This window comes from Notechis scutatus, chromosome 6 (assembly GCF_049901735.1).
Source record: "Notechis scutatus isolate UNSWTSFEM ecotype Mainland chromosome 6, rNotScu1.2, whole genome shotgun sequence".
Taxonomy (NCBI): domain Eukaryota; kingdom Metazoa; phylum Chordata; class Lepidosauria; order Squamata; family Elapidae; genus Notechis; species Notechis scutatus.
Window position 1 is genome coordinate 82,105,569 of NC_142014.1, and position 24,912 is coordinate 82,130,480.

The following is a 24,912-nucleotide window of genomic DNA, read 5'->3' on the forward strand; positions in this document are numbered from 1 at the left end:
TCGCTCCAATTTTCCTTGCGGCTAGCATCCTTGAGAGGCTGATCAGTTTCAAGTTACAGTACAGTTTGTCAAGGCTTTGGCACTTAACCCCATTTAAATCATGGAGTCCCAAGCTGAACTTTATTTATTTATTTATTTTTATTTATTTATTTATTTATTTATTTATTTATTTATTTATTTGATTTGCCAATTGTTTACAAGATAATAAGTATAAGTGTATACATAGTTGTGAATACATGAAATGGGTACATATAAGAAAAATAAAAGAATAAGAGAAACAATAGGACAGGGACGGTAGGCACTTAAAGAAGATTTATTAGGAGTAAACATGCCAGCACTGCCTGGGTGCAGCTGCCTCTGAGACACATCATTCATTGTCTCCCTTGACCCTGGTTTTCCTCCCACTCCCTGGGTGTATCATAATTCCTATTCTCCAATGGGACACCTCCATAGCCCAGAGTCACCAATCATGTTCTCCAGTTAGAATTTTGCACAGCAGAAACTTCAGTCACCTAATTACTATCTTTGAAAACATTTATGGAATGCACTTTTGGTTTCCAAGCTGCCGCACTGCTCTTTCAACCCCCTTTCTCCTCTTCCCTTTCTGTTGGGCAACTCTAAAAAGACCCTAGAAATATTTTATGAGTTGACACAGGTATTGGAAATTTTATTAAGTTTCAAATTACTTACAACAGTTCATTTAGTGACCGTCCAAAGTTACAGCATCACAGAAAAAAAGTGACCTATGAGCATTTTCCACGCTTATCACCATTGCAGAATCTCCGTGGTCACGCGATCAAAATTCACACACTTGGCAACAGGTTCCTATTTATGACGATCGCAGCATTCTGGAGTGACGCCATCACTGTTTGTGACCTTCTGACGAGCAAAGCCAACGGGGAATCCCAGATTCATTTAACGACCGCATCACTAAGTGAATAACTGCAGTGATTCTCTCAACAACTGTGGCAAGAAAGGTCATAAAATGGGCACAGGGCATATAATGAATGTCTCGCTTAGCAACATAAATTGTGGCCATGTCAAGGATTATCTGTATATAGAGACGTAAGAATGCTTTTTCTTAGAGCATTGAATTAGTTAGCACCAGTTGGCTGAAGTTGGGTTGACAGGGCTTAAAGTGTCCATAGTCAGAATCAGAATAGAGTTGGAAGGGACCTTGGAGGTCATCGGAGACCACTGATGGTCCACAAGATAATTTTGGTGGTCCACAGAGAAATGTCCTCCCCAAAAAAACAGTTAATCCAGGCTGTGTGGGAACACAAGGCTGAGCTGCCCACATGGCCCCCGGGAACACAAGGCCTGTGTCGCTTGCATTGTGAACAACATGAGGTAGTGAGGGAAGGGGGAAAGGGCGGAGGGGGGGAACTCGTCCCACTCGCCTCACACACCTGACCTGGCCACCAGGCTGCTTCTTTCCGCTTCTTTCTTGTTCTACTTTTGGCTGCACGCAAGGAAAGCGGCCAAAGTCTTTCTTTCTCTCCCCCAAACTCCACCAGAAACGAGTCTTTGGGACCCTGCAAGGCCTCCTGCTCCAAGAGGCTGCGCCGGTGTGACAAGTCTCACAAAGACTCATTTCTGGCGGAGTTTGGGGGAGAGAAAGAAAGACTTCTGCTGCGCCTGCTGCTTTCCTTGCATGAAGCCAAAAGTCTCTCTCCCTCTCTCTCTCCCCTTGAGAACGGAGCTGGAGACGGTATCCTGCGATCCCAAATAAAGAACGATCGATCGTTAGGAAAACGGGGTGGGGGGATTTTCCTGCAGACTTTTTGGGGGGATTTTCCCAGGGTCTCTGGTCTGCGGGATTTAAAATGATGACTTTGGGGTCCCTGAGGTCCAAAAGGTTGGCGACCCCTGGACTAGTCCAACCAACTACTCAAGCAGGAGACCCTATACTATTTCAGTACCCTATGCTATTTGTCCAGTCTCTTCTTGAAAACCTCCCCGTGATGGACCGCCCACAACTTCTGAAGGGAAGCCGTTCCGCTAGTTAATTTTTCTCACTGTTAGGAAGTTTCTCCTTAACTCCAGATTGCTTCTCTCCTCGATTAGTTTCCATCCGTTGTTTCTCTGTGGCAGCCCCCCAAATACTGGAATATTGCTATTATGTCCCGTCCCCCCCCCCGCCAGTCCTTCTTTTCTCTAGACTGGCCAAACCCAATTTCTGCAAACCTGCTTCATATGTTTTAGTCTCCAAGCCTTTAATCACCTTAGTGACTCTTCTCTGCACTTTTCCCAATGTCTCAACATCTGTCTTGTAATGTGGGCGTCACGCCTGAATTTAGTTTGATGGTGGAACCGTATGAATTCCGTTTGACACGCTTGAGAAATGGAGAGGGTGTGTGGAGATCGGAGGCGGGTGAAGCTCCAGCCCAAACGACACAGCTGGGCGATGAGTCAGCTGCCTTCCAACTGCTGCTCAACCAGACCCAAATGGGCTGGCATTCAAAGCAGTGATGGGATTCAATTGTTTTTTTTACTACCGGTTCTGTGGGCGTGGCTTGGTGGGCGTGGCAGGGGAAGGATATACTGCAAAAACCCCGCTCCCTCCCCACCCCATGAGCCTGCTTTCCAGCTCCATTCTCCTGGGCAGGGCAACCAAAGGAGACCCAGCCGATCAGCTGGGACTCAATGGGAGGCGGAGAAGAGATATGGGGTTGGTGGGGCCAGTCAGGGGTGGGATTTGCCAGTTCTCCAAACTACTCAGAATTTCCGCTACCGGTTCTCCAGAACTGGCCAGAACCGGCTGAATCCCACCTCTGGTTCAAACGTACAGGTGTGAGCCTTCCACCTGACTGATGAGGAAGGGAGCATCGGGTTGGCGTCATCCTTCAACGACGACCTAAAAGTAGACCTTCTCCAGGCAGAGAGCACCCCTGATCTGGACCACCAGGTCTCCGTCGCCTTTCCAGGAGACAGTGCAAACCTTTGCAAGTTCCATCTCTTTTTCTCACCCTTCTGTAAAACAAGAGTCTTAAACTAAGGCTGGAGTGGTGGAGGGTTTCTCCGCCTAAGCGGGGGGTGGGGGGTTTGGACTAGTAGACCTCCAAGGTCCCTTCCAACTCTGTTACTCTATTCTATTCTGCTCGGAGGGGGCTGCTCCCACGGTCCTTCTGCCTGCAGTTTCTCAGGGACCCCTTTTGTTCTATCGCCAGAACAAAGCAGACTCGAGACCGGAGTTGAATTCAGCTCTTTATTGAACTAACAGTAACTTCAACTAAAGTCGAGCCGCGGCAGCCCTTTTTATAGCGGCTGCTCGCGGCTCGCAACCAATGGCATTTATTTAAACTTCCCGCCGCTTAGGCGGCCAATCGGATCTGTTGTTATCAACCAATTGCCCAGCGATGGTATCCGTCCAAGAGGAATGCAGCATTACGAGTATGCAAACCACGTACACCACACCTTTCCTCTCCTACTGGGATTCTGGCACTGCTGACTCTCCGTTAGGAAGAAGTATTTTCGCCACCTTCGCAGGAGGGTTGAAGGGCTCCACGTCCCCCAGAATCAGGGCCTTCTGTAAGGTTTCTCGCTGGGTCTGGCTCAGCCTGGGGGCATCGTGATGGATTCGGATCCATGGAGTTCCTGGAAGGACAAGGGGGAGAGAGCAAGGAATCCCATTTGCTTCTGGCACTGAGGACATAACCTGGCCCGCTTGCTGGGTAGGCGTGCCCATGGTGGGCGTGGCCTAGTCAGCCTCCTGCACCGTGGTGGGCGGGGGAGAGGTGTTTTTGCCCTCCCCAGGCTCCGGAGGCTTCCCTCGAGCCTCCAGGAGGGCGAAAACGGCCTCTCTAGGCTCCGGAGGCCCTACGGAGGGCAGAAACGGGCCCATTTCCGGCCTTCCGGAGCCTCCTGGAGGCCCGTTTTTCACCCTTCCCAAGCCTCCGTGTTCGCCCTCCACTTCCCTGCATCCAGAATGGGCCGTGTGGGGACTCCAGGGAGGGGAGGGGCAGGGTGGGCGGGGCCAGCCAGGGGTGGGATTTGGGGTTCTCTGAACTGTGCAGAATCTTAGCCAGGGGCTTTCCTGAACCCCTGCAAACCCCCAGAAGCCCACCCCTGGTTCTCCTCCTCCTCCCCTTCCTCCCCTTCCTCCTCCTCTCCCTTCCCTCCTCCTCCTGTTCCTCCCCTCTCCCTCCTGCCCCTCCCCTCCTCCCCCTCCTCCTCCCCCTCCTCTTCCTCCTCTTCCTCTTCTTCCTCCCTCTCCCCTCCTCCCCTCCTCCTCCTCCCCTGCCCCCTTCCTCCTCCTCTCCCTTCCCTCCTCCCCACCTCCTCTTTCTCCTCCTCCACCTCTTCCTCCCTCTCCCTCCTCCTCCTCCCTCCTCTTCCTCCTCTTCCTCCCTCCTCTCTTCCTCCCTCTCCCCTCCTCCCCCTCCTCCCCCTCCCCTGCTCCCCTTCCTCCTCCTCTCCCTTCCCTCCTCCCTCCTCCTTTTCCTCCTCCTCCCCTCCTCCCCCCTCCTCTCCCTCCTCTCCCTCTTCTTCCTCCCTCTCCCTCCTCCTCCCCTCCTCCTCCCCTTGCTCCTTCTCTCCCTCCTCCTCTCCCTCTTCCTCCTCCCTCCCTCCCCCCTCCCCTCCTCCTCTGGGTTGGGGGATGGGACTGCATCTGCAGCCACCTGGGCCCCCTTCCTAGGGCAGGCTCTGCCTTTCGGCTTGGTCAATGGTGTCCCTGGGCCTGGCCCCACAGGTGCGCATCCCTTACCTTTGGCCACTCGCTTCCCCGTGGAGACCAGCAGTTCCGCGCCCACCCGGAGGTTGACCGGCTGCCCTTTCTGGGTGCGTCCAGCTCCCAAGCCATGCAGGACCTGCGCAATGGGCAGCGCCTGGATCTGCTTCACGGTCCCTGCAGGGGGAGAAGACAGGCAGGGTGGGTTCCCCCTCCCATCTGGGAGGAATGGGGAGGGGGAGGGATGCTCCAGCCCCACCGAGGAAGAGGGGAGAGACACTCACACACACCCTCCAGTTCCTGAAAGAGTATCTTGGGATGGAGAACATCTGGGCCTATTATGTCCACAGCTCACCCTTTCTTTCTTTCTTTCTTTCTTTCTTTCTTTCTTTCTTTCTTTCTTTCTTTCTTTCTTTCTTTCTTTCTTTCTTTCTTTCTTTCTTTCTTTCTTTCTTTCTTTCTTTCTTTCTTCATTCCTTCATTCCTTCATTCCTTTCTCTTTCTTTCTTTTCTTTTCTTTTCTTCCTCCCTCCCTCCCTCCCTTCCACTTTGTTTCTTCCGTTCCTTCCTTCCCTCCCTCCCTCCCTCCCCTACTTTCTTTCTTTTCTTTTCTTCCATCCTTCATTTCCTTTCTCTTTCTTTCTTTTCTTTCCTCCCTCCCTCCCTCCTTCCCTCTTTCTCTTTCTTCCCTTCCTTCCTTCCTTCCCTCCCTCCCTCCCCTACTTTCTTTCTTTTCTTTTCTTCCATCCTTCATTTCCTTTCTCTTTCTTCCTCTTTCTTCCTTCCTTCATCGCATCTTCCTTCCTTCCTTTTCTTTCTTTCTTCTTTCTTTCTGTCTTTCTCCCTTTTCCTTCCTTCCTCCCTCCCTCCTTTTTCCCGGGTGGTGAATTGGGCTGGGATAGAATGACTGGCCTTAGATCATCCAGTTGGCTTTGATGCATAAAGTAGGACTAGAACTCCCAATCTCCTGGGGATTGGTCCAAAATCACCCAGCCGGCTTTCATTCCTAGGGCAGGACTAGAACTCACCATCTCCTGGTGACCTCCTGATGGGCAAAGCCAACGGGGAAGCCAGATTCGCTGAAGAACCATGTTACTTACCAAACAACTGCAGTGATTCACTTAACAGCTGTTCCAAGAAAGGTCATAAAACGGAGCAAAACACACAATCTCCATTTTGGTCATAAGCATTTCTAGGCACCCACCCTCAATCTTTCCTCCAGCCTGCAGCCCTGCCCAGGGGCACCCGCAGGAAAGGGCCAGAGCGAAAGGGTGGGTGGGGGAGGAGGAGAGAGATTTGTAGTGACCCCTCCCCCTTGCCCACTCCATACCCTCTTCCGGAGCCCGCAGCTCCTCCTGGGTGCCGGCCACCTTCAGCACCGCCAAGCGCTGCTCCTCCGTCCCTTCACACAGCAGGCGGGACACTTCGGCCTCCACCCCTTGAGCCCGCAGCATGGCCTGGAAAGTGCGCAGGGCAGCACCGTTGTCCAGGACTTGGCCGATCTGGGTGGCCCCCGTGGACACTGAGCTGGCTCTCCCGCTCTGCCACAGCAGGAGGCCACCTGGAGTGAGAGAGAGAGAGAGAGAGAAGTCAGCACAGCCGTCCGAGGCCACGTGGAGCGTTTAGAAATGGGAGAGGGGCTCAGGGGTGCCCCCCGCCCCAATGCAGGGACTGGTGGAGTGTAAATGGTAGACTGCAAGGGTTAAGAGGGCTCTTGAGGTCATTTAGCCCAACCCCCTTTTTCCAGGTAGGGATTCCTATTCAAGTCTCCTTCGCAGTTGCTGGTCAAGGACTTGCTTGGACACACCGGAAGGAGTTTTTCCTCTCTCCTGCAGCTTGGGAATTTTTTTTCACCCTCATGTTGTGTTGGTGGGCAAAGGATGGGCGAAAATGGCCTCCCTGGACTCCGGAGGCTCTGGAAGCCAGAAACGGGTCCATTTCCGGCCTTCCTGAACTTCCGGGAAGCCCGTTTTTCACCCTTCCCGAGCCTCCATACATGCCCTACATCCAAAACGGGCCACGTGGGGACTCCTGCGAGGGGCATGGCAGGGTGGGTGGGGCCAGCCAGGAGTGGGATTTGGGGTTTCTCCAAACTGCACAGAATCTTAGCTAGGGGATCTCCCGAACCCCTGCAAGCCCCCACCAGCCCAACCCTGGGGCTAACCCAAAAAACTCCTTCACCAACCTTCCATTGTGAGCTTTTCCTTCTCCTTCCATGAACAATTCCCTAACAAGCCAAAGGGTACCCTTGGTGGGGGGAGAGGGAATTAAGGGCAATGCAATAACCCCTTTTTCTGTTTTGTTTATTATATTTTGCAGGGCATGATTTCTTTTCAAGGGGGGACGCCTGTCAGCTTTGGAAGCCATATTGAGATCAGATGCTCTCGCTCTGCCACATTTGAACCCGGGAAAGCGGGAAGGGAAATTTCTTGGAGTATATGTAGTTAGGCATAATAAAATTATTTTTCTGGTTCAAGGTCAGGTAGTGTCGCACATAAGTGAGAGGAAGTCTTAACTTGGGACAGATGGTGATTGGGCCATGTGATGTGATGATGGGTGCAGGGATGGATTTGTAGTTTTTACTTATTGTAAGGAAGCCCAAAGTTGTGCCAGTTACTATCCAGATAAAAAGGCACCTTTGAGAAGATGTCTGTCTCGGAGTTACTGGACGGAATGGAAGGTTTCTGGGACACTGACATTCATACTTGCTCGAGGTGCCCCATCAAGGCGCTATCCCTGAGACACACCTAGTGTGGTGACCAGCTCACGGAGGTCCCCAGGGCCACCTCCTTCCAGGCACTGCAAGGTTTCGAGGACTTCCAAGGAATTGCCCACTCGGGCACCCACGGGCTCATCCATCCTGCTCAGAACGGCCGCCGTTTTCATCCCGAGCTGGTTTCCCACGGACACCTAGGGAAGATGGAGAGAACAGGTGGGGAAGGTGAGATTTCTCCACCCTTAGTTGGTGGAAGTAGTCCCAGATCTTTAGGGAAGCTTCTGCAAGAAGGTCAACGAGCTGGACCTTGAAGATGGCCCTCTTGCGTTGTACACCTCCTAAACTTCTTCTGATCCGAAGGTTGGACTCGACCGTTCGAGTGGCCTGAGTTAAGTGATGTCAAAAGTCATGGGGGAACTTTGGGGTTCCTTCTTCAGGCTAGAGATTCATCCTACAGCCCTTCAGACAACCTTCAGATCTCCTGCTTCAGTGTGGAAAGGGCGTTGGACTGCAGGACCTCCAGGCAGTGGTGCGATTCAACCAGCATCGCAACCGGTTCGGTGAGCGTGCGCTGCGCACGCATAGCATTTAGGAAAGACCATTTTTAGCTATAATACTGACCTCCTGCTGCAGCCGCGGTGATAAAACAGCTGGTGCGTGGCAAAGCAAGGGCTCAAAAACAAGGAAATAAAGCACAGGAAAAGGGCAGGGGTAGATGGATGGGGCCAAATCATCACTGGAACTACCAGTTCTCCCAAACTGGTCCAAACCAGTAGAATCCCACCCCTGCCTCTATGGTTCCTTCCAATTCTGTTATCCTTTCTGTGAGCAGATGCTGTTCTGACCCAAACCTTGTTCCGAGGAAACAAACACCAAACGGAGGTAACAGCAAAACCTTTTAATGCCTCTCTGAGAATTCCGTTCCTTCACGGTTAAAAGGCTGTTTCAAACTATTTGTCTCTGATAAGAACGAGCCTTGCCAAGGCTGTGCAAGGCTGCCAAGAACACTAGATAAAGTTACTAAGAAATATTTCAAACACAAAGAGTCTCCAAACACAAACTAAGGGAGTCCGAACATCCACAAGGCTTGAGTGAAAAAACTTCTTTGCTTCCTGCACAGAACTCCGGTTTCTCAGCTGGCTTTTATCTCTTAAGGGAGGGGCCATTACCTTGTAGCCTTACTCCTGAGTCGCCTGTGCTGCTGCAGCTGCTCTTTCCTGCTAGCAGCCCTGCGCGCATGTGCACTGGGCACAGGCTCCTCGGGATCCTCTTCCTCACTGCTGCCAGCCTCCACAAGCTCCGCAGGCAGCACTCCACTCCCTGATGGTCCTAGCCCCATCCCTGCATCACACGCAGGCCCCTCGTCTGAGTCCTCGCTCTCCGAGACCTCAGCCGTCCACACCTGCATCTGTCCCATGGAACCCAAAGAAAGTCCAGGAGGATATAGGATCCCCTACCATGGGCAAGATGTTAGACCACAAGACCTCCAAGGTCCCTTCCAACCCTATCATTCTGTGTCCTCATGTAGATTTCCCCAGCTCCTTTGTTGGTTGAGGATTATGGGTGCTGAAATCTAGCTTATCTGGAGGGTTACAAGTTGGAGGCAGCTAAAAATATAACGTCGGAGAAGATCCCTGCATCTGGTTTGACATCATCATCTAGGGAGACTTCCCTGCCCAGGTGGTCACAGAACATAGAATAACAGAATCCGCAGAGTTCTTCTAGTCTTTTACTCAGAAGTTGTGCTCCATCACTGGAAGCTTTTCAAAACAAAACAAAAAGCATGGACAATCGTTTGTCTGAAATGATATCGGGTCTCCTGCTTGAAGCAGCGGGTCCTGCTTGGGCAGAGGATGTAGAACATATAGAACCCGGAAGAAGAATAGAATTGGAAGGGACCCCAGAGATCTCCTATTCTTCTTCTAGGTTCTATATGTTCTACATCCTCTGCCCAAGCAGGAGGCGCTATACTATTTCAGATAGATAGTTGTCCAGTCTGGACTTTCTGGTTTTTTCTCCGAAGACGTTTCACTTCTCATCCCAGAAGCTTCTTCCGCTCTGACCAGGATGGACTGAGAATCTCCCTAGGTTGTCAGGTCTCTTTTTGAAAGTCTCCAGGGATGGAGCACCCACCAGAACGTCAGAGGGGAGGATGTCCACAGCTACTTCTCCAGACTTCTTGTTATGACCCATCACGGCCAACCCTCTGAAATGAACTTAAAGATTCCTTTAATTAGGAGCGCCAGTAATCCCAGCAACAACTTTCTCTCTTACTGCAGACTAAGTTTGGCCAGAAGATGATCAGTTGTTGCACAGGGGTCTCAACCTTGGCCACTTTAAGCCTGGCGGACTTCAACTCCCAGAATCCCCCAGCCAGCAAAGCTGGCTGGGATTCTGGGAGTTGAAGTCCGCCAGGCTTAAAGTGGCAAGGTTGGAGACCCCTGGTCTGCCAGACCTATTCAACTTTTCTCTCCAGAGCTAGGGTGTGGCTTTATTGGCAGTGGTAGCTCTTCCGTCCCAGGAATCAGCCCATAGATTTCCACTGCTCTCCTCTCCTCTGCCTTCTGCACATCCACGCGTCAGGCACTGGAGCCAGCTGTTCCTCCTCTTCCTCATCAGCCACCTCCACACACCTGGGGGCTGTTGACTCTGCATCTGAGGGTTGACGGACAGCCCAGACTCTCCCTCCCTCCCCCACCCCCCTCTCTCTGGCAGCTCCATTCCCCCTCCGACTTTTCGGGTTGCTGGCTCTGACTCCCACGCCTCCCCCTCCTCTGATTCGGCTGCTGGAGGGGCCAGTGACCGCCAGGCCACAACAACAACAACAACAAAACTCGACTACAGCTCATCAGTCTGGAACCCACATTATGTATCTGATATTAACACAGTTGAGAAAGTCCAGAAATATTTCACAAGAAGAGTTCTCCACTCCTCTACTCGTTGTAGAATACCTTATGCCACCAGACTTGAAATTCTAGACCTAGAAAACCTAGAACTATGCCGCCTTCGGTCCGATCTAAGTATAGTACATAAAATTATATATTGCAATATCCTACCTGTCAATGAATACTTCAGCCTCAACCATAACAACACAAGAGCACACAATAGATACAAACTCAAGGTTAACCGCACCAAACTTGATGGCAGGAAATACGACTTCAGCAACAGAGTGGTCAATGTCTGGAATACTCTACCTGACTCTGTGGTTTCTTCCCCAAACCCCAAAAACTTTAACCTTAAACTGTCTACTGTTGACCTCACCCTTTCCTAAGAGGTCTCTAGGGGGCGTGCATAAGCGCACCAATCGTGCTTACCGTCCCTGTCCTATCGTTTTTCTTTTATTTTTCTTATATGTATCTATGTATTCATAACGATGTACATACTTATACCTATTATCTTGTAAGCAATTGACAAACCAAATAAAACAAACAAACAAACAAACAAGCAAACAAATAAATTCTGTCCCAAGGGTTGAGCTTCAACTTTGCAATGGTGAATCCTCAGATGGAAGAAACAGTCTTCACCTCCAAGGACAACATTGGGGAGAAGGAAAACCATCCCTCTGTGATGCTAACCCATCACCGTCATCCGGCCCTCAACCCTCCAAAGAAGCCAGACGGGGTACAGATTTAGTCTCACCAGGTTTCGGGCAAGCTGCTCAGCGCTCTCCAGCGTGTGGTACAGGGCAGCACTGCCAAATTTGACATCCAGCACCAGAGCCGAGAGCTTCTCCACCATCTTCTTACTCAGGATGGAACCTAAGAGCCAAGAAAGGAGCCGCTGAGACTATGGTGCACAGCTCTTCCCCCCCCCGGAGCTCATAGAAACATAGAAAGCTGGAGACAGAAAAAGACCTCGTGGCCCATCAAGTCTGCCCTTTATTTATTTTTTTAGTTTTGTTTTTAATTTATTTCTTATTTTTTTAATTAACATTTTATTTTTATTTTTGGCAGAGGATCGATATGAGAGTGGTGCGGCAGCCTAGAGGTGGAGCTCTCATATCACAATCAGGAGGCTGTGAGTTCAATCCTAGATAGAGGCAGATATTTTTCTCTCTGGGCACATTGAGAATATATCTGCTGAACAAAACTCCGTACTGGTGACAGGTAGGGCATCTGGCCAGTAAAACACTCGGCTCCATTCAGTTGCCCAGACTCCACCCCATAAGGGTTATGGAGTCATTAAAAGATGATTTGCTAGTCATAGTCCTTGAGTGGTACAGTTGGCTTAGAAGTGGAGCTCTTGCCTCACAATCAGGAGGCTGTGAGTTCGATCCTAGGTAGGGGAAGATATTTCTCTTTCCGCAGGATGAGAATTTATCTGCTGAATATAACTCCGCACTGGTGACAGGAAGGCATCCGGCCAGTAAAACACTCAGCTCCATTCAGTTGCCCAAACTCCACCCCAGTGCAAGGGATTATGGAGTTGTTAAAAAAAAAAAGAAGATAGACATTTGTGTATCCCAAGCACGCTTAAGCTCATTTCCTGGTGACTGACCCAAAATCGCCACTGGAAGTTGGTTCCAAGCTCCCATTGCTCTTTCTGTGAAATACAGGCAGTCCTCGACTTACGACCACAATTGAGCCCAAAATTTATGTTGCTAAGTGAGACAAGTGAGTTTTGCTCCATTTTGAGACTTTTCTTGCCATGTTTGTCAAGAGAATCACTGCCATTGTTCAATTAGTAACCCGGTTGTTAAGTGGATCTGGCTTCCCCCATGAACTCGGCTTCTCGGAAGGTCGCATAAGGATGACACACACCCCCCAGGACACTGCAACTGTCATAAATGTGAGTCTGTTGTCAAGCGTCTGAATGTAAATCACGTGACCCCGGGGGATGCTGCTACAGTCGTTAAGTGTGAAAAGGGGTCCTAAGTCACTTTTCCCAGGGCCATTGCAACTTTGAACGGCCACTAAGCAAACTGTGGTAGGTTGAGGACTATCTGTACAGGCCGTCCTCAACTTATGACCACAACTGGGCCCAAACTGGCTCCTATTTATGACGGTTGCAGTGTCCCTGGGGGTCACGTGATCCCCTTCTCCCCCAAGTCAATGGGCAGAAGCCAGATTCACTTAACAAACCTGTTTCCAGCTGAACAACTGCTCTGATTCACTTAACGACGGCAGCAAGACAGGTCGCCAGATGGGGCAAAGCTCACTTAAGAAACGCCTGTCCGAGTATTCATTAACTGGCAGAGACATAGTTAAGGGAGTCAGTGAGTAGGCATGGCAACAGACCAGCCAATGGGAGCTAACCTGGAAAGTGAAACTAGAAGTTCTCTCTCTCTTCTGCTCTGAACCTGTAACATGTCTGCTTCTCTTTGAGTTTGCTCCACGCTGGAGAAATCTACAACTGGTACTGTAAAATTTACTTTATCTGTTTATAAAGAAGTTAAAGAAATCCTCAGCCATCTGTGTCTACTTTTCTGGTTCTGAATTTATGCTGTGATACTCTGAGCAACGCCTCACTTAGCAACGGACGTATTGGGCTCAGATGTGGTCCTACCTTTAAAATACTCCGACCACGCAGTCCCACAGACTAGAAAGCCCAACATTCGACAGCTGTGAAGCCCTGCAGGAATTCAAACCCTCCAGCGTCGGAGGACCTACCGATGATGAGGGGCAGGCTGTCCACCGTGGCTGTGATGTCTCTCAGGGCATAGAGGACCTTGTCGGCTGGGACCAGGTGTTGGCTCTGCTCCACAATGCAGCAACCGACTCGTTCCAGGATCTCTTTCATCTGCAGGAGGACAAAGCCCATCGTTTGGGGTCAAAAGAAGCAGGATTCTGTCCTGGTTCTTCCTTCATTGCCCAGGCAAGTCTAGGGGACAACCTCAGCCTAAGTTCTCACAACATCTTAAACCACAAACACACTGGATCTAATCGAAGGGAACTCATAGAAGAAAATATTTACAGCTCAGGGTTGAACTGTGGGGTCCCGGGTGCTCTCTGAGCTGGGTGGTTTTCTTGCAGACGTTTCATGACCCAGCTAGACAACTTCATCAGTGCTAGGAAAGTGGGGGCAGCAGGGTTAATGGTGCGGAGGTGGAGAAAGAGGAGGAGGAGCAGGAGCTGGAGGATGTGGGGTCCTTGGTGCTCTCTGAGCTGGGTGGTTTTCTTGCAGACGTTTCGTGACCTAACTAGATAACATCATCAGTGCTCAAGGGAAAGGGGAGGAGGAGAAAGAGACAACAACCACGGGGTCCTTGCCGCTCTCTGAGCTGGGTGGTTTTCTTGTAGTCGTTTTGTGACCCAAGTAGGGAACATCAGCAATGCTAGAAAAGGGAGGGAGGTTTGTGAGAAGAGGAAGAAGAGGAGGGAGAAGAGGAGGAGAGAGAAGAAGAAGAGGGCGAAGAGAACGAGATTGCAGCTGTGAGAGATCCTTGGTGCCTTTTGAGCTTGGCTGTTTGCTTGCAAGATATTTCTTGACCCAACTAGGGAATATCATCAGTGCTAGAGGGGAGGGAGGGTTGAAGAGGAGGATAAGGAGGAGGAATTGCAGGAAGAGGAGGAAGAGGACTGGGACATTGGGACACCGAGGTCCTTGGTTATTTTCTTGCAGACGTTTCATGATCCAATTAAGGAAAGCTAGAGATTTGCTCTCTGTAACAAGTTGTTTTGCCCTGTTAAGGAACTGCCAAGAAAAAACTAACACCCCCAACCACACTGACAAGACAATCCCCACTCCCTTCTAACACTGATGCTTTTATCTGCTTGGGTCATGAAGCACATTGGTCATCTCACCTGCTCTGGGCTCTGGGAAACACAGAAGCCTGGCACGGATTCCAGCTTATCCAGTGTGCCCCCGGTATGGCCCAGTCCCCGGCCACTGATCATGGGCACCTGCTCAGGAGAAAGAATCACCAAGGATAAACTGTGTTAGAAATTATGTTTATATTTAGCACCACAGAACAAAGAAAAAGTACATACAGTCACCATGTGCTTTACTGCTTAACTACTTTTAATCGTAGCAAGAAACAGGAAACTCTACTTAGAACAGAAGAGCATAGAGTACTGTTATACCATAGTTCCAAACTTGCAAACACTGCCATCTATTTGCTGAATACTACTGCAGTTGTTGCATAAAAATACATTACAACAAATTGTGTGGTGGAGGAGGCAAAAAGGCCTCTAAGACCAGCTCAGAAGCAGAAGAAGGAGCATCGTGCCTCGTTCCTGGGCAGAGGAAGCCCTCCCACCCAAGTCTCTGTGTGATCCAGTTGCTTACTTTCATTTTGTGCATTGGAGAAACACAGAGAGGGAGGTTTGCAGTCTAGTGCTTGACCCAAATCCTAAATATGAAAATTCTACCCATCCCCAATTCTGCAGCATTGATGTTCCTTCTTGGGGTTTTCTCATTTCAGATTCTGCCCAGGTAAAGCAAAGAGAGGACACCCAAACTTTACAGCAGTGCTCGATAACCTTGGTAGCTTGAAGATGGGTGGACTTCAACTCCCAGAATTCCCAGGCAGCATCTTATAAGAAGGGTGGACTTCAATTTCCATAATTCCCCAACCAGCAGGTGTGAAGATGGGTGGACTTCAACTCCCAGCCAGCCAACCTTTCAATCTCAACCTCAGCCACTTTAAGATGTCCACAGAGGAATTCTGGGAGTTAAAGTCCATTCATCTTAAAGTGGCCAAGACTGACAAACACAGATCTGGACGCTGACACACAATGCCAGATACTTGGCTTCTCGGTCTCCAGAGTCCATCCCAGCAGCTGCTCCTGAACTGGGCACCTGCTGAGCTCAACATCTCTATCATACTTTATGTTGTAGCTGTCAGTCCTGACCCTGGCCAGTTTCAGAATTAGAATTCTTGATTGGCCAAGTGTGATTGGACACACGAGGAATTTGTCTTTGATGCAGAAGCTCTCAGTGTACATAAAAGCTACAAGTGACAAATAGAATATAGAATAGAATAGAATAGAATAGAATAGAATAGAATAGAATAGAATAGAATAGAATAGAAATAAAACTAGAATAGGATAATAGACTAGAATAAGGAAAGAATAGAATAGAGAATAGAATACAAATAATACTAGAATAGAATAGAAGAATAGACTAGAATAAGGAAAGAATAGAATAGAATAGAATAGAATAGAATAGAATAGAATAGAATAGAATAGAATAGAATAGAATAGAATAGAATAGAATAGAATAGAATTCTTGATTGGCCAAGTGTGATTGGACACACAAGAATTTGTCTTGGTGCAAATACTCTCAGTGGACAGAAAAAGAAAAGATGCATTCATCAAGAATCATAAGGTACAACACTTAATGATAGTCATAGGGTTATATAATCATAGGGAATACAGTATATAGAATATAGTCACGGGGTACAATAACAAATCAAATCATACTAGGAAACAGTCAATATAAATCGTGAGGATACAAGAGACAAAGTTACAGTCCTACAGTCACAAGTGGGAGGGGATGGATGACAAGGAGTGATGAGAAGATTAATAGTAATAGTAGTGCAGACTTTGTAAATAGTTGGACAGTGTTGAGGGAATTACTTGATGGCATTTGGGGAAAAACCCTTGTGTCTAGTTGTTCTGGTGTGCAATGCTCTATAGCATCATTTTGAGGGTAGGAGTTGAAACAGTTTGTGTCCAGGATGTGAGGGGTCTGTAGATATTTTCACATCCCTCTTTTTGACTCCTGCAGGGTGCAGGTCCTTGATGGAAGGCAGGTTGGAAGTAATTGTCATGATCATAGTCCTCATTTAAAATGCATTCATCCTAAATCATAAGAAACAACACTTAGTGATAGTCTTAGGATACTAAATAACCAATCCTACTAGGAAAGTAAATAAAACAATATAAATTGTAAAGATGTAAAGCAACCTTTTTGCTCGTATCTTTATGATTTATATTGTTTTATTTAGTTTCCTAGTATGCTTGCTTATTTAGTATCCTACAACTATCACTAAGTATTGTATCTTATGATTTTGTTGCTTGCATATTTTCGATTTATATTGTTGTATTTAGTTTCCTAGTTTGATTGCTTATTTAGTATCCTACGACTATCACTAAGTGATAGTCTAATCTTATGATTTAGGATAAATGTATTTTAAATGAGGACTATGATCATGATTTAATCACTTATAGCTTTTGTGTACACTGAGAGCTTCTGCACCAGAGAAGGTGCAGAATTTAGTATCTTTCTAATTTAGTATCCTACGACTATCACCAAATGTTGTATCTTATGACTTGGTTGCTTGTATCTTTACGATTTATATTGTAAGTAGAAAAGGAGATCGATAATAGGAAAAATGAGAAGAAATCAAGGGAACCTGGATTTGCCCACATTCATACATTAAGAGAACCAGGATTCACAACCAGCTGGCAGCAAAGCCAGATGTGAGTCAACAAAATGGCATCTGGCCGTCTTGACGCACCTTGCAGCCACAGGCGGCCAACGCGGGAGCCAGGGGCAGGCTGACTTTGTCCCCTACGCCCCCCGTAGAGTGCTTGTCCACCAGCAGCCCTCGCCACTGTGCCGGCCAGTCCAGGGTGGTCCCCGAAGCAGCCATTTCCCGGGTCAGCACCATCGTCTCGGAGGGCTCCATGCCTCTCAAACGGATAGCCATCAGCATGGCGCCTGGAAGGAGAGAAGAGAGGGATCCTGGGTGGGGGGGAAAAAAAGGGGGCCAAGGGAAGCTCGGAGAGGCCTTTGGGCTGCAAACCATGATGGCTAAGTCGTGGTTTAACTGTGACTGAAGTTTACCCAGCCCACAAAATGAGAGAGCATTGCCTGCAAAAATTAAACTCCAATGGCTTTGGACTTCTGAACGAAGGAAATGGGACTAGAGTTCATTAAAAGATGTTTCGGTCAACTCTGGATGACTGTAACCAATCATGGCGCCAGTTTATTGATAAGGGTTTGTGTTGTGGCTCCGATTCCTGAGCCTGTGCTGTTAGAGGAAAAGGACTCGGAAGATGAGGCGGAGGAATTGGGACCTTCCTCTCTGGCGATGCCTTCCTCCCTGATAATACCTCAGGCTTCAGCAGACAACCGAGAGGAACAGCCTGAGATTAATCAGGAGGAGGAGGGCATATCGGAGCAGCCCCTGACAGGGAATCAAGTTGGCTTGATCCTAGGCAGCGTCGTAGGAAGAAATGTGAGCTGCAACGTAGGAGGCGTGGACGGGTCCAGAGAGTGAGCTGAGTCATTGAGACACACCCCACAGGGGATAAAAGTGGGTGTGTTGTCGGCTGGAACTTTGTACGGGACCAAGTTTTACTTCTCTTCCAGGTTTCAGTTCGACTGTTTAGACTGTCTGCTTTGGAATCTTTAGTGAGTAATTTTTTCTTGTTATCATTTCGGACTTGGCAGGCAGCGTGTGTTGGAACGCCAAGGACATGATCAGCATAAAAGATTAACTCTGTAAAGACCGAGTCTTCTTGCCTGCCTGTGTTTGTTTGAGTTTGGACTCTTTTATCTTTCTTGGAAAGAAGAAAGAGGAGACATAACAGGTATGTCTGTAAATCGATTCTTAGTTTTTGCTTTATGTTTTCTCAGTTTCCTTCCCCCTCTGAATAGTTTTGTGCATGCTTTTTCCTTGTGTGCACTAAATTTAATTAATATTAATTAATATTAATTTAATTTTAATTAATTATTTCATACACATTTCATTCTTTAATCAAAAACATTTCATTCTTTCGTTAAAATGGTCTAATTTAAAAATATTTCATTCTTTCCTTTAAATATTTAATTATTCGATCAAAAAACATTTAAGTATTTCCTTTGTTCATGTAATTTGAAAATGTTTAAGGGCATCCTTTGAAAACATTCAGTGGTTTTGTTTGAAAATTCATTCTTTCATTGAAAGCATTTTAGTGTTTCATTTAAAAATATTTGACATTCTATCATATAAAGTTTTAATCATTTGATTTCAGGCCTTTTAATCCTTTCTTTTAAAATATTCAATGACTTCATTTCAAAATATTTAACTCTTTCAATTGAATTGTTTAATTCATTTTATTAAATTATTAATATTTTATTTTATTAAATTAAATTATTTAATTTTAAAAATATTGAACTTTGGGGGGAGAAGCCCTCATTTGCAAACCACAGTTGTGTTATAATTTTTTTTAAATTGTTTGATTTAATTCTTTTAAATCCTTCCTTCTAAAATATTCAATTATTTCATTTCAAAATATTTAACTCTTTCAATTGAATTTTTTAATTTAATTTTAAAAATATTTCATTTGCAAAAAAGAGAGAGAGAGAGAAGGCCTCATTTGCAAGCCACGCTTGTGTTGGGTCCAAGGGGTCAATGGCCAAAGAATTTGAGCTGCAGGGCAGCCCCTCCCGGTCCCCATGCCAGCCCCTCCCCAATTCCGTCCCACCGCCTCTGCCAGGCTCACCGATTTGCCCCTCCTGGGACCTGCCGCTACCGAGAGTTTGCACGAAGTAGCGGATTTCCTCCTGTTGAAGTGTCTCACCGTCCCGTTTCTTCCGAATAATTTCCGGGATGCTGATTTGACCTCCTTCCTCGGGGGCCATGGGGCTGGACCCTGCCAAGGTAAAGCAGGGGCCACGGTAAAGATGGGGAGCGGGCAACGATTTGGCAGGAAAAGGGCCAGGGGTGGGATTCAAATTTTTTAACAACTGGTTCTGTGGGTGTGGCTTAGTTGGTGGGCGTGGCTTGGCAGTAATGTGACTGGCTGGGTGTGGCCAACTCAACATCACTCACATTGAGGCATGCATCTCCTCCCCTGGCCTCTTGTGATTGTGGGGATGGTGCAACAGTCGTAAGTGTGAAAAATGGTCATAAGTCACTTTTTTCAGTGCCATTGTAACTTTGAACGGTCACTCCACACAAGCAAAGTACCAGCAAAGGAGGGGGAAAAAACTCCAGAGACGTTCCTGAGACAGGAAGTCTAGTCCTGCCAAGAACGTAATAAGGGTTAACGGAGAGGCAGTTTTTGTAAGCAACACCAGAATGTTTCCTTCCTGCCTTCCTTACAGGATTAGCCCAGTAATTTCTTCTAACAACCGGTTCTCCGAACTGCTTAGAATGTTAACAACCGGTTCTAGCGAATAGGTGCGAACCTGTAGAATCCCATCCCTTGAAAAGGGCTCTTCTCCACCTTGCCCCCCCTCTAGAAAGTGTTATGATCCCCCACACACTTAGCAGAGGGGAAACTGCACTCTGCACATGGACAGAGCAGTTGCGGCCAAGCCACCCTAAAGGATCTTTGTGATGACTCAGGACAAGGCACGAAAGCCACACAGCCAGCTGAGAGTTCAAACTCCCTTTTGATGCTCCAAATTTTGCCTCAAATGCTCCCACGCTCTTGGCAAATCCCAGAGTACTCTGTGTGTGTGTGTGTGTGTGTGTGTGTGTGCTGCGCCCAGTCCAGCAAAACAAAGGAACGGGGAAATGAGTCCACAAAGCAAAGAACAAAGAAGGAGTCCACGAAACAAGGAACAAGGTACTGAGTCCACAATGTCAGGGAGAAGCAAGCAATCCCGCAAACTCCAAATGTCTGTACCGGCACACCAAACTCTACCCATCCAGCGTTTGTTCCCGACAAACGCCCCTCCCCACAGCGTCTGCTTAAATCTCAGCCCCCAAGTGTGCCTTGTGAAGAGGGGCGGGGTGCTCTCCTCCTGAGTAGTTGGGTCAGCGTTGTTCCCACCTTCTCTCCACTCTCCATGCTCAGGGATCAGGAGGGGGCGGTCCTTGCTCATCGCCTGAGCTCTGTCACTCCTCCTATCCACTGCTTGCTCTCTCTCTCTCTCTCTCTCTCTCTCTGTCATCCTGCCCCCCCATTCTTCCCTGCTGTTCCAATCGCCCCCTCGATCTCCCTCCGTTCCAGCCCCAGCTCATCCTTCCCCTGCAGATTCAGGCACTGATGGGGGCAGGACAGACCTTATTCCATCTCCCCCTGTGTGCCTTGGCTTGAATTGGCCAAGACTCTTCCTTCCTCTGAATATGCAAATGGCCATGTCCCCCCAACATCCCAATTTACTAATTATGCATCCTCTCCTTGAAAATTGAGGGGGGGGGAGGAAATTACCTGGATGGTTCGGATCTCTTGGGGAAGACATCACCTGTGGAAGGAACAACAATGCAATCGGTTCGATTCTGCTAACACAAACACCGCGGGTGTTAGTAGCCTTCAATAAGGCTTCTAAGCGTGAATTAGTTTTCCTTGGTGCTGGGACCAGCTCAGTCCCAATGAGATTCACAGGCTGGAGACAAAAACCTACGAAGAAGAGGGAGAGAGGGAGGGAGGAAAAAAGAAAGAAGGAAAGAAAGAACAAAGAAAGAACAGAAGAGAGAGAAAGAGAGAGAGAGAGAGAGAGAAAGATCTTTTTTCACAGGCTTCAAAGTTTCCAGCCCAGTTTCTTTTTCCTTGTCCTGAAGCCACTCCAGCAAGAGGTCTGGTCTGGTTTGCTATTGCATTTTCTGGCAAGGGCAGGGAAGGAAATGGTTAGTCACTGTCCCTGTCTGAGAAGAAGCTGGTTTTGCTGAATTTCTCAGCTTGTCCCTTACAGACCTCTTAGGAATGGGGGTGAGGTCAATACTGGTTAGTTTGAGGTTAAAGGAGTGAGGGTTAGAGGATGTAACCACAGAGTCAGGTGGTGCATTCCAGGCATGGACCACTCGGTTGCTGAAGTCGTCCTTTCTGCAATCGAGTTTGAAGCGGTTTACATTGAGTTTGTATCTGCTGTGTGCTCTTGTATGGTTGCAGTTGAAGCTGAAGTAATCACTGACTGGTAGGACATTGTAACATATATATATATATATAAATTGATTTTATATATCCCAGCCAATCAGGATGAAGAAAAAACCATTCTGGCACAGCAGTAGTCTAGCCCCAAATTTAAAACTGAAACAACTGTAAAAGACTCACAGACGAACACAATACAGAAGCCTGATGATGGCAGATGAGATTCTGCCGAAACGTTGCTACAACTTTAAAAGCACAACTATAATGACCTGGGAAAATACCCGAACAAAGCCGAATACCATACATGTAAGTACCCGCAAAAACTTAAGAAAACATATATATATATATACATATATACATACATATAAAACATACATATTTTATGGACAGTGCATTGACTGGGCCAAGTCTTTTTTAAACAACAGTAACAATAATAATACAAATACGGATGTATAATTCTAATCTTCCAACTTCAACAATGCTAGTCTTTTTTCATAATCCATTTATCATTTCCCCCTGAATTCATTTAAACATAAATAACATTTCTTTGCGCCCTGTATTTGTTATCCCTAAATACTATTATTTAATATTTTTTAAAGAATTACTCATTATTCTACCATAACTTCAATATTCCAAATGTCTAGGGTTACTAATAACACCAAATATTAACAATATTTAAATAAATCCCAGGACGGTATCTCAAAATCTCACCCAATTTTAAATTCACAATATACTTTAACACGCTATTAATATTAATAATACAGCTTAATTACCTAATCCTAAATTCCCATCTACTAATCTTCACTTATTTGGGTTATAGTAAATTATATTATCTATTCATGTATATACTACTATTTTCTGAAGCTTTCCTTTTTATTTATGTATTTGTTTGTTTATTTATTTTTATTGAACAATTTTCCTCATTTTATAACACAATTTTCATTGTTTTTGCAACGCTTCAGTATCGGTATACATACAGTTTCCATACATTTTTGTTATATGTGTGTGTATATCTCTATCTCTATCTCTATCTCTATCTCTATCTCTATCTCTATCTCTATCTCTACCTCTATCTATCTATCTATCTATCTATCTATCTATCTATCTATCTATCTATCTATCTATCTATCTATCTATCTATCTCCATTTATCTATATCCATCTATCCATCCAACTATCCATTCATCCATCCATCTCTCTCTCTCTCTCTCTCTCTCTCTCTCTCTCTCTCTCTCTCTATCTATCTATCTATCTATCTATCTATCATCTATCTATCTATCTAATCTATATCTATCTATCTATCTATCTATCTGTCTATCTATCTATCTAATCTATATGTATCTATCTATCTATCTGTCTGTCTGTCTGTCTGTCTGTCTATCTGTCTATCTAATATCTATCTGTCTGTCTATCTATCTATCTATCTATCATCTCTATCTCCATCCCTCCCTCCCTCCCCCTCCCTCTCTCTCTCTCTCTCTGTCTATCTATGTTATTCCACTAATATGTACAATATGTATTTCTTACTCTGAATATTTTTCCCTTTTATGTTTTATAGCGCATCTTTTACATTTATACAATACTATAATATTTCCTATTCTTTAGTTATCTTTATATCTAGTATTTAACCATTGGTTCCATGCATTCCAAATCATAGAGTATTCAGTTTCTCCTCTATCTATCTTTTCTTTCCATTCTCAGTCTATCCATCTCGGAGCGGTCTTAATATTTTCTTGATCACATTTTTTTCTCAGATGGTATAATACAGTGCCCATTTTTTCCAGTTTGGCACATAAACAATTCTGTTATTAAGTGTAGCTTTAAGATATTCCAAAGCTTCCCTGAAGCTCCCGCCCAGATTAGGTTGGCCACACCTGGAGAACTCACCGGTCAGCTCCGAGGGTCTCCCTGGGCTGGAGGGGCCAGCAAGACTCTTCAAGGGGCAGAGGAAGAGGAGGAGGTGAGGGTGCCCTTGGCAGAGGCTGAGGAAGAAATCCAGCAGGGTGCAGGCACGGGAGAAGGAGAAGAGAAGGGGAGAAGGGGAGTGGCTGAAACCAGCACTGCTTGGAGCAAAGTAGAAACGAAAGTTTGCCGGAGGGTTTTTTTTCCCAGAGGCCAAGATTGTGACTGTGCTTCTCTAGCAGGGAAAAAAAAAAAATCAGGGTGGGGTTTTTTTTGTATTTTTTTGGGGGGGGCCAACCGCTTCCTTGCCAGCCTCCCCTCCCTGCCAGCTGAAGCAAGCGATTGCCCGGGTCCTTTCGCAAGAACATCTGGACATGTTGCAACGGGGTTCCTGTGAGACCTTGGTTAATCTTTGACGTATTGGAGTCACAAACATGTGGGAAGTTAAAAAAAAAAAACCACTAAAAAAAAACACCATGGGTTTTTTTCTTCTTCTACCCATTGCAGTCCTGCTAGCATCTCAGGGGTTCAGACAGCATGGAAGCACCCCAAGCAACTTGGTGTTGAGGGATCTGGATTGGGCTAATAAACATCATTGTTATTATTATTATTATTGCTATTGCTATTATTGTTGTTGTTGTACACAGCAAATGAGATAACTATGCTGGGTTTCGTATCACAAATCACTAGTTGAACCCTTCCCAAGCGTTTAGGACTGCGTCATGTATCATAAGACATAAGACATAAGACATAAGAATTTATTTGTCATTACACTCGCAAGCGGGTGCAACGAAATGAGGTGCTCTTCCACAAAGTAAAACTGGACAAACACCACTAAAAGAAAAAAAAAATGAACTAAACACAACCAACCATACAATAATCTCTATGCAATTTAAAAATGTAAATACCCCATTACTCTCAGCCATTTAAATTCCACAAAAATCTTATGACCCTGCATTCAAACTCAAAACTGCACTTGGATAAAAACTGTTCTTAAATCTGGTCGTCCTTGTTCTTAATACCTAAATCTCCTTCTCGATGGTAATAGTTCAAAGAGCTGATGTCCCGGATGAGAGGAGTCATTCAATATGTTAAGTATCTTCCTCTTACGTCTATTCCTATACAGTTCTTCTTCCAAAGAGGGGAGTGAGCAGCCAATGATGTTTTGGGCCGTCTTGATCACCCTCTGAATTGCCTTTTTCTCTGCCACTGTGCAGCTCAAGAACCATACACAGAGACAGTAGGATAATATACTCTCAATTGAACTCCGATAGAAGGTAGTCAGTAGACTCTCAGCCAGTTGTTGTTTCCTAAGAATCCTTAGTAAATACAACCGTTGTTGTGCCTTTTTAATTAAAGCAGCGGTGTTTGCGCTCCAAGTCAAGTCATTTGTAATGATGGTCCCGAGAAACTTACATTCAACCACCTGTTCCACACGAACTCCCTCTATATACAGTGGCTGAATGTCTGCTCTTTTTTTCCTATAGTCCACTATAACCTCCTTGGTCTTCTTAATATTAAATAGAAGATTATTATTCTTGCACCAACGGATAGCTGTAGTACCTCATCCCGATATGCAGACTCATCATCCCCAGAAATAAGTCCTACAAGCGTAGTATCGTCTGCAAATTTCATTATCCTATTGTTGGGATGTTTATTTGTGCAATCAGATGAATAGATGGAGAACAGTAGTGGACTAAGGACACAACCTTGTGGAGTGCCAATGCTAAGTGTCTTGACAGTAGAAATATAATCATTCAGTTTAACTCTTTGTGGACGATTTGTTAAAAAGTCCAATATCCATAAACAAATAGAATCTGGAAGATCTAGATCTTTGAGCTTGGCTATTAATCTGTGCGGTATGGTGGTATTGAAAGCAGAACTAAAATCTGCGAACAACATTCTTACATAATTCCCGGTGTTTCCAAATGG

General features: G+C 46.4%; 2 protein-coding genes across 6 annotated transcripts in view; one reads left to right on the top strand and one right to left on the bottom strand.

Moving 5' to 3' along the window:
- Positions 1 to 24,912, top strand: part of LOC113427841 (C-type lectin lectoxin-Phi1) — a 370,378-nt gene that overhangs the window by 292,592 nt on the left and 52,874 nt on the right. The window lies entirely within an intron of this gene.
- Positions 638 to 23,155, bottom strand: TYMP (thymidine phosphorylase). 4 transcript variants are annotated; one of them, XM_087968977.1, is made up of 12 exons: positions 22,966 to 23,081; positions 20,423 to 20,456; positions 18,764 to 18,913; positions 16,792 to 16,994; positions 14,132 to 14,230; positions 12,998 to 13,127; positions 11,028 to 11,146; positions 7,420 to 7,582; positions 6,003 to 6,233; positions 4,709 to 4,849; positions 3,418 to 3,597; positions 638 to 3,152 (listed from the first exon to the last, which is right to left on the bottom strand). In XM_087968977.1, exons 2-11 carry the CDS (start codon positions 20,451 to 20,453, stop codon positions 3,428 to 3,430), a joined length of 1,437 nt encoding a protein of 478 aa, XP_087825103.1. In that variant the 5' UTR covers positions 20,454 to 20,456; positions 22,966 to 23,081; the 3' UTR covers positions 638 to 3,152; positions 3,418 to 3,427. The 4 variants fall into 4 exon arrangements, with proteins under 4 accessions (XP_087825103.1, XP_087825104.1, XP_087825102.1 ...); XM_087968978.1 differs by lacking the exon at positions 22,966 to 23,081 and having other exon boundaries at positions 800 to 930; positions 20,423 to 20,588; XM_087968976.1 differs by lacking the exon at positions 638 to 3,152 and having other exon boundaries at positions 3,195 to 3,597; positions 22,966 to 23,155.

Excerpts from the sequence above, each read along its gene's own strand:
- TYMP (XM_087968977.1), bottom strand. The coding sequence starts at position 20,453 with ATGTCTTCCCCAAGAGATCCGAACCATCCAG. Across the intron at positions 7,583-11,027 it reads AGCAGCTTGCCCGAAACCTG|GTGTCCGTGGGAAACCAGCT; the intron begins GTGAGACTAAAT and ends CATCTTCCCTAG. Across the intron at positions 6,234-7,419 it reads TGAGCTGGTCACCACACTAG|GTGGCCTCCTGCTGTGGCAG; the intron begins GTGTGTCTCAGG and ends CTCTCACTCCAG.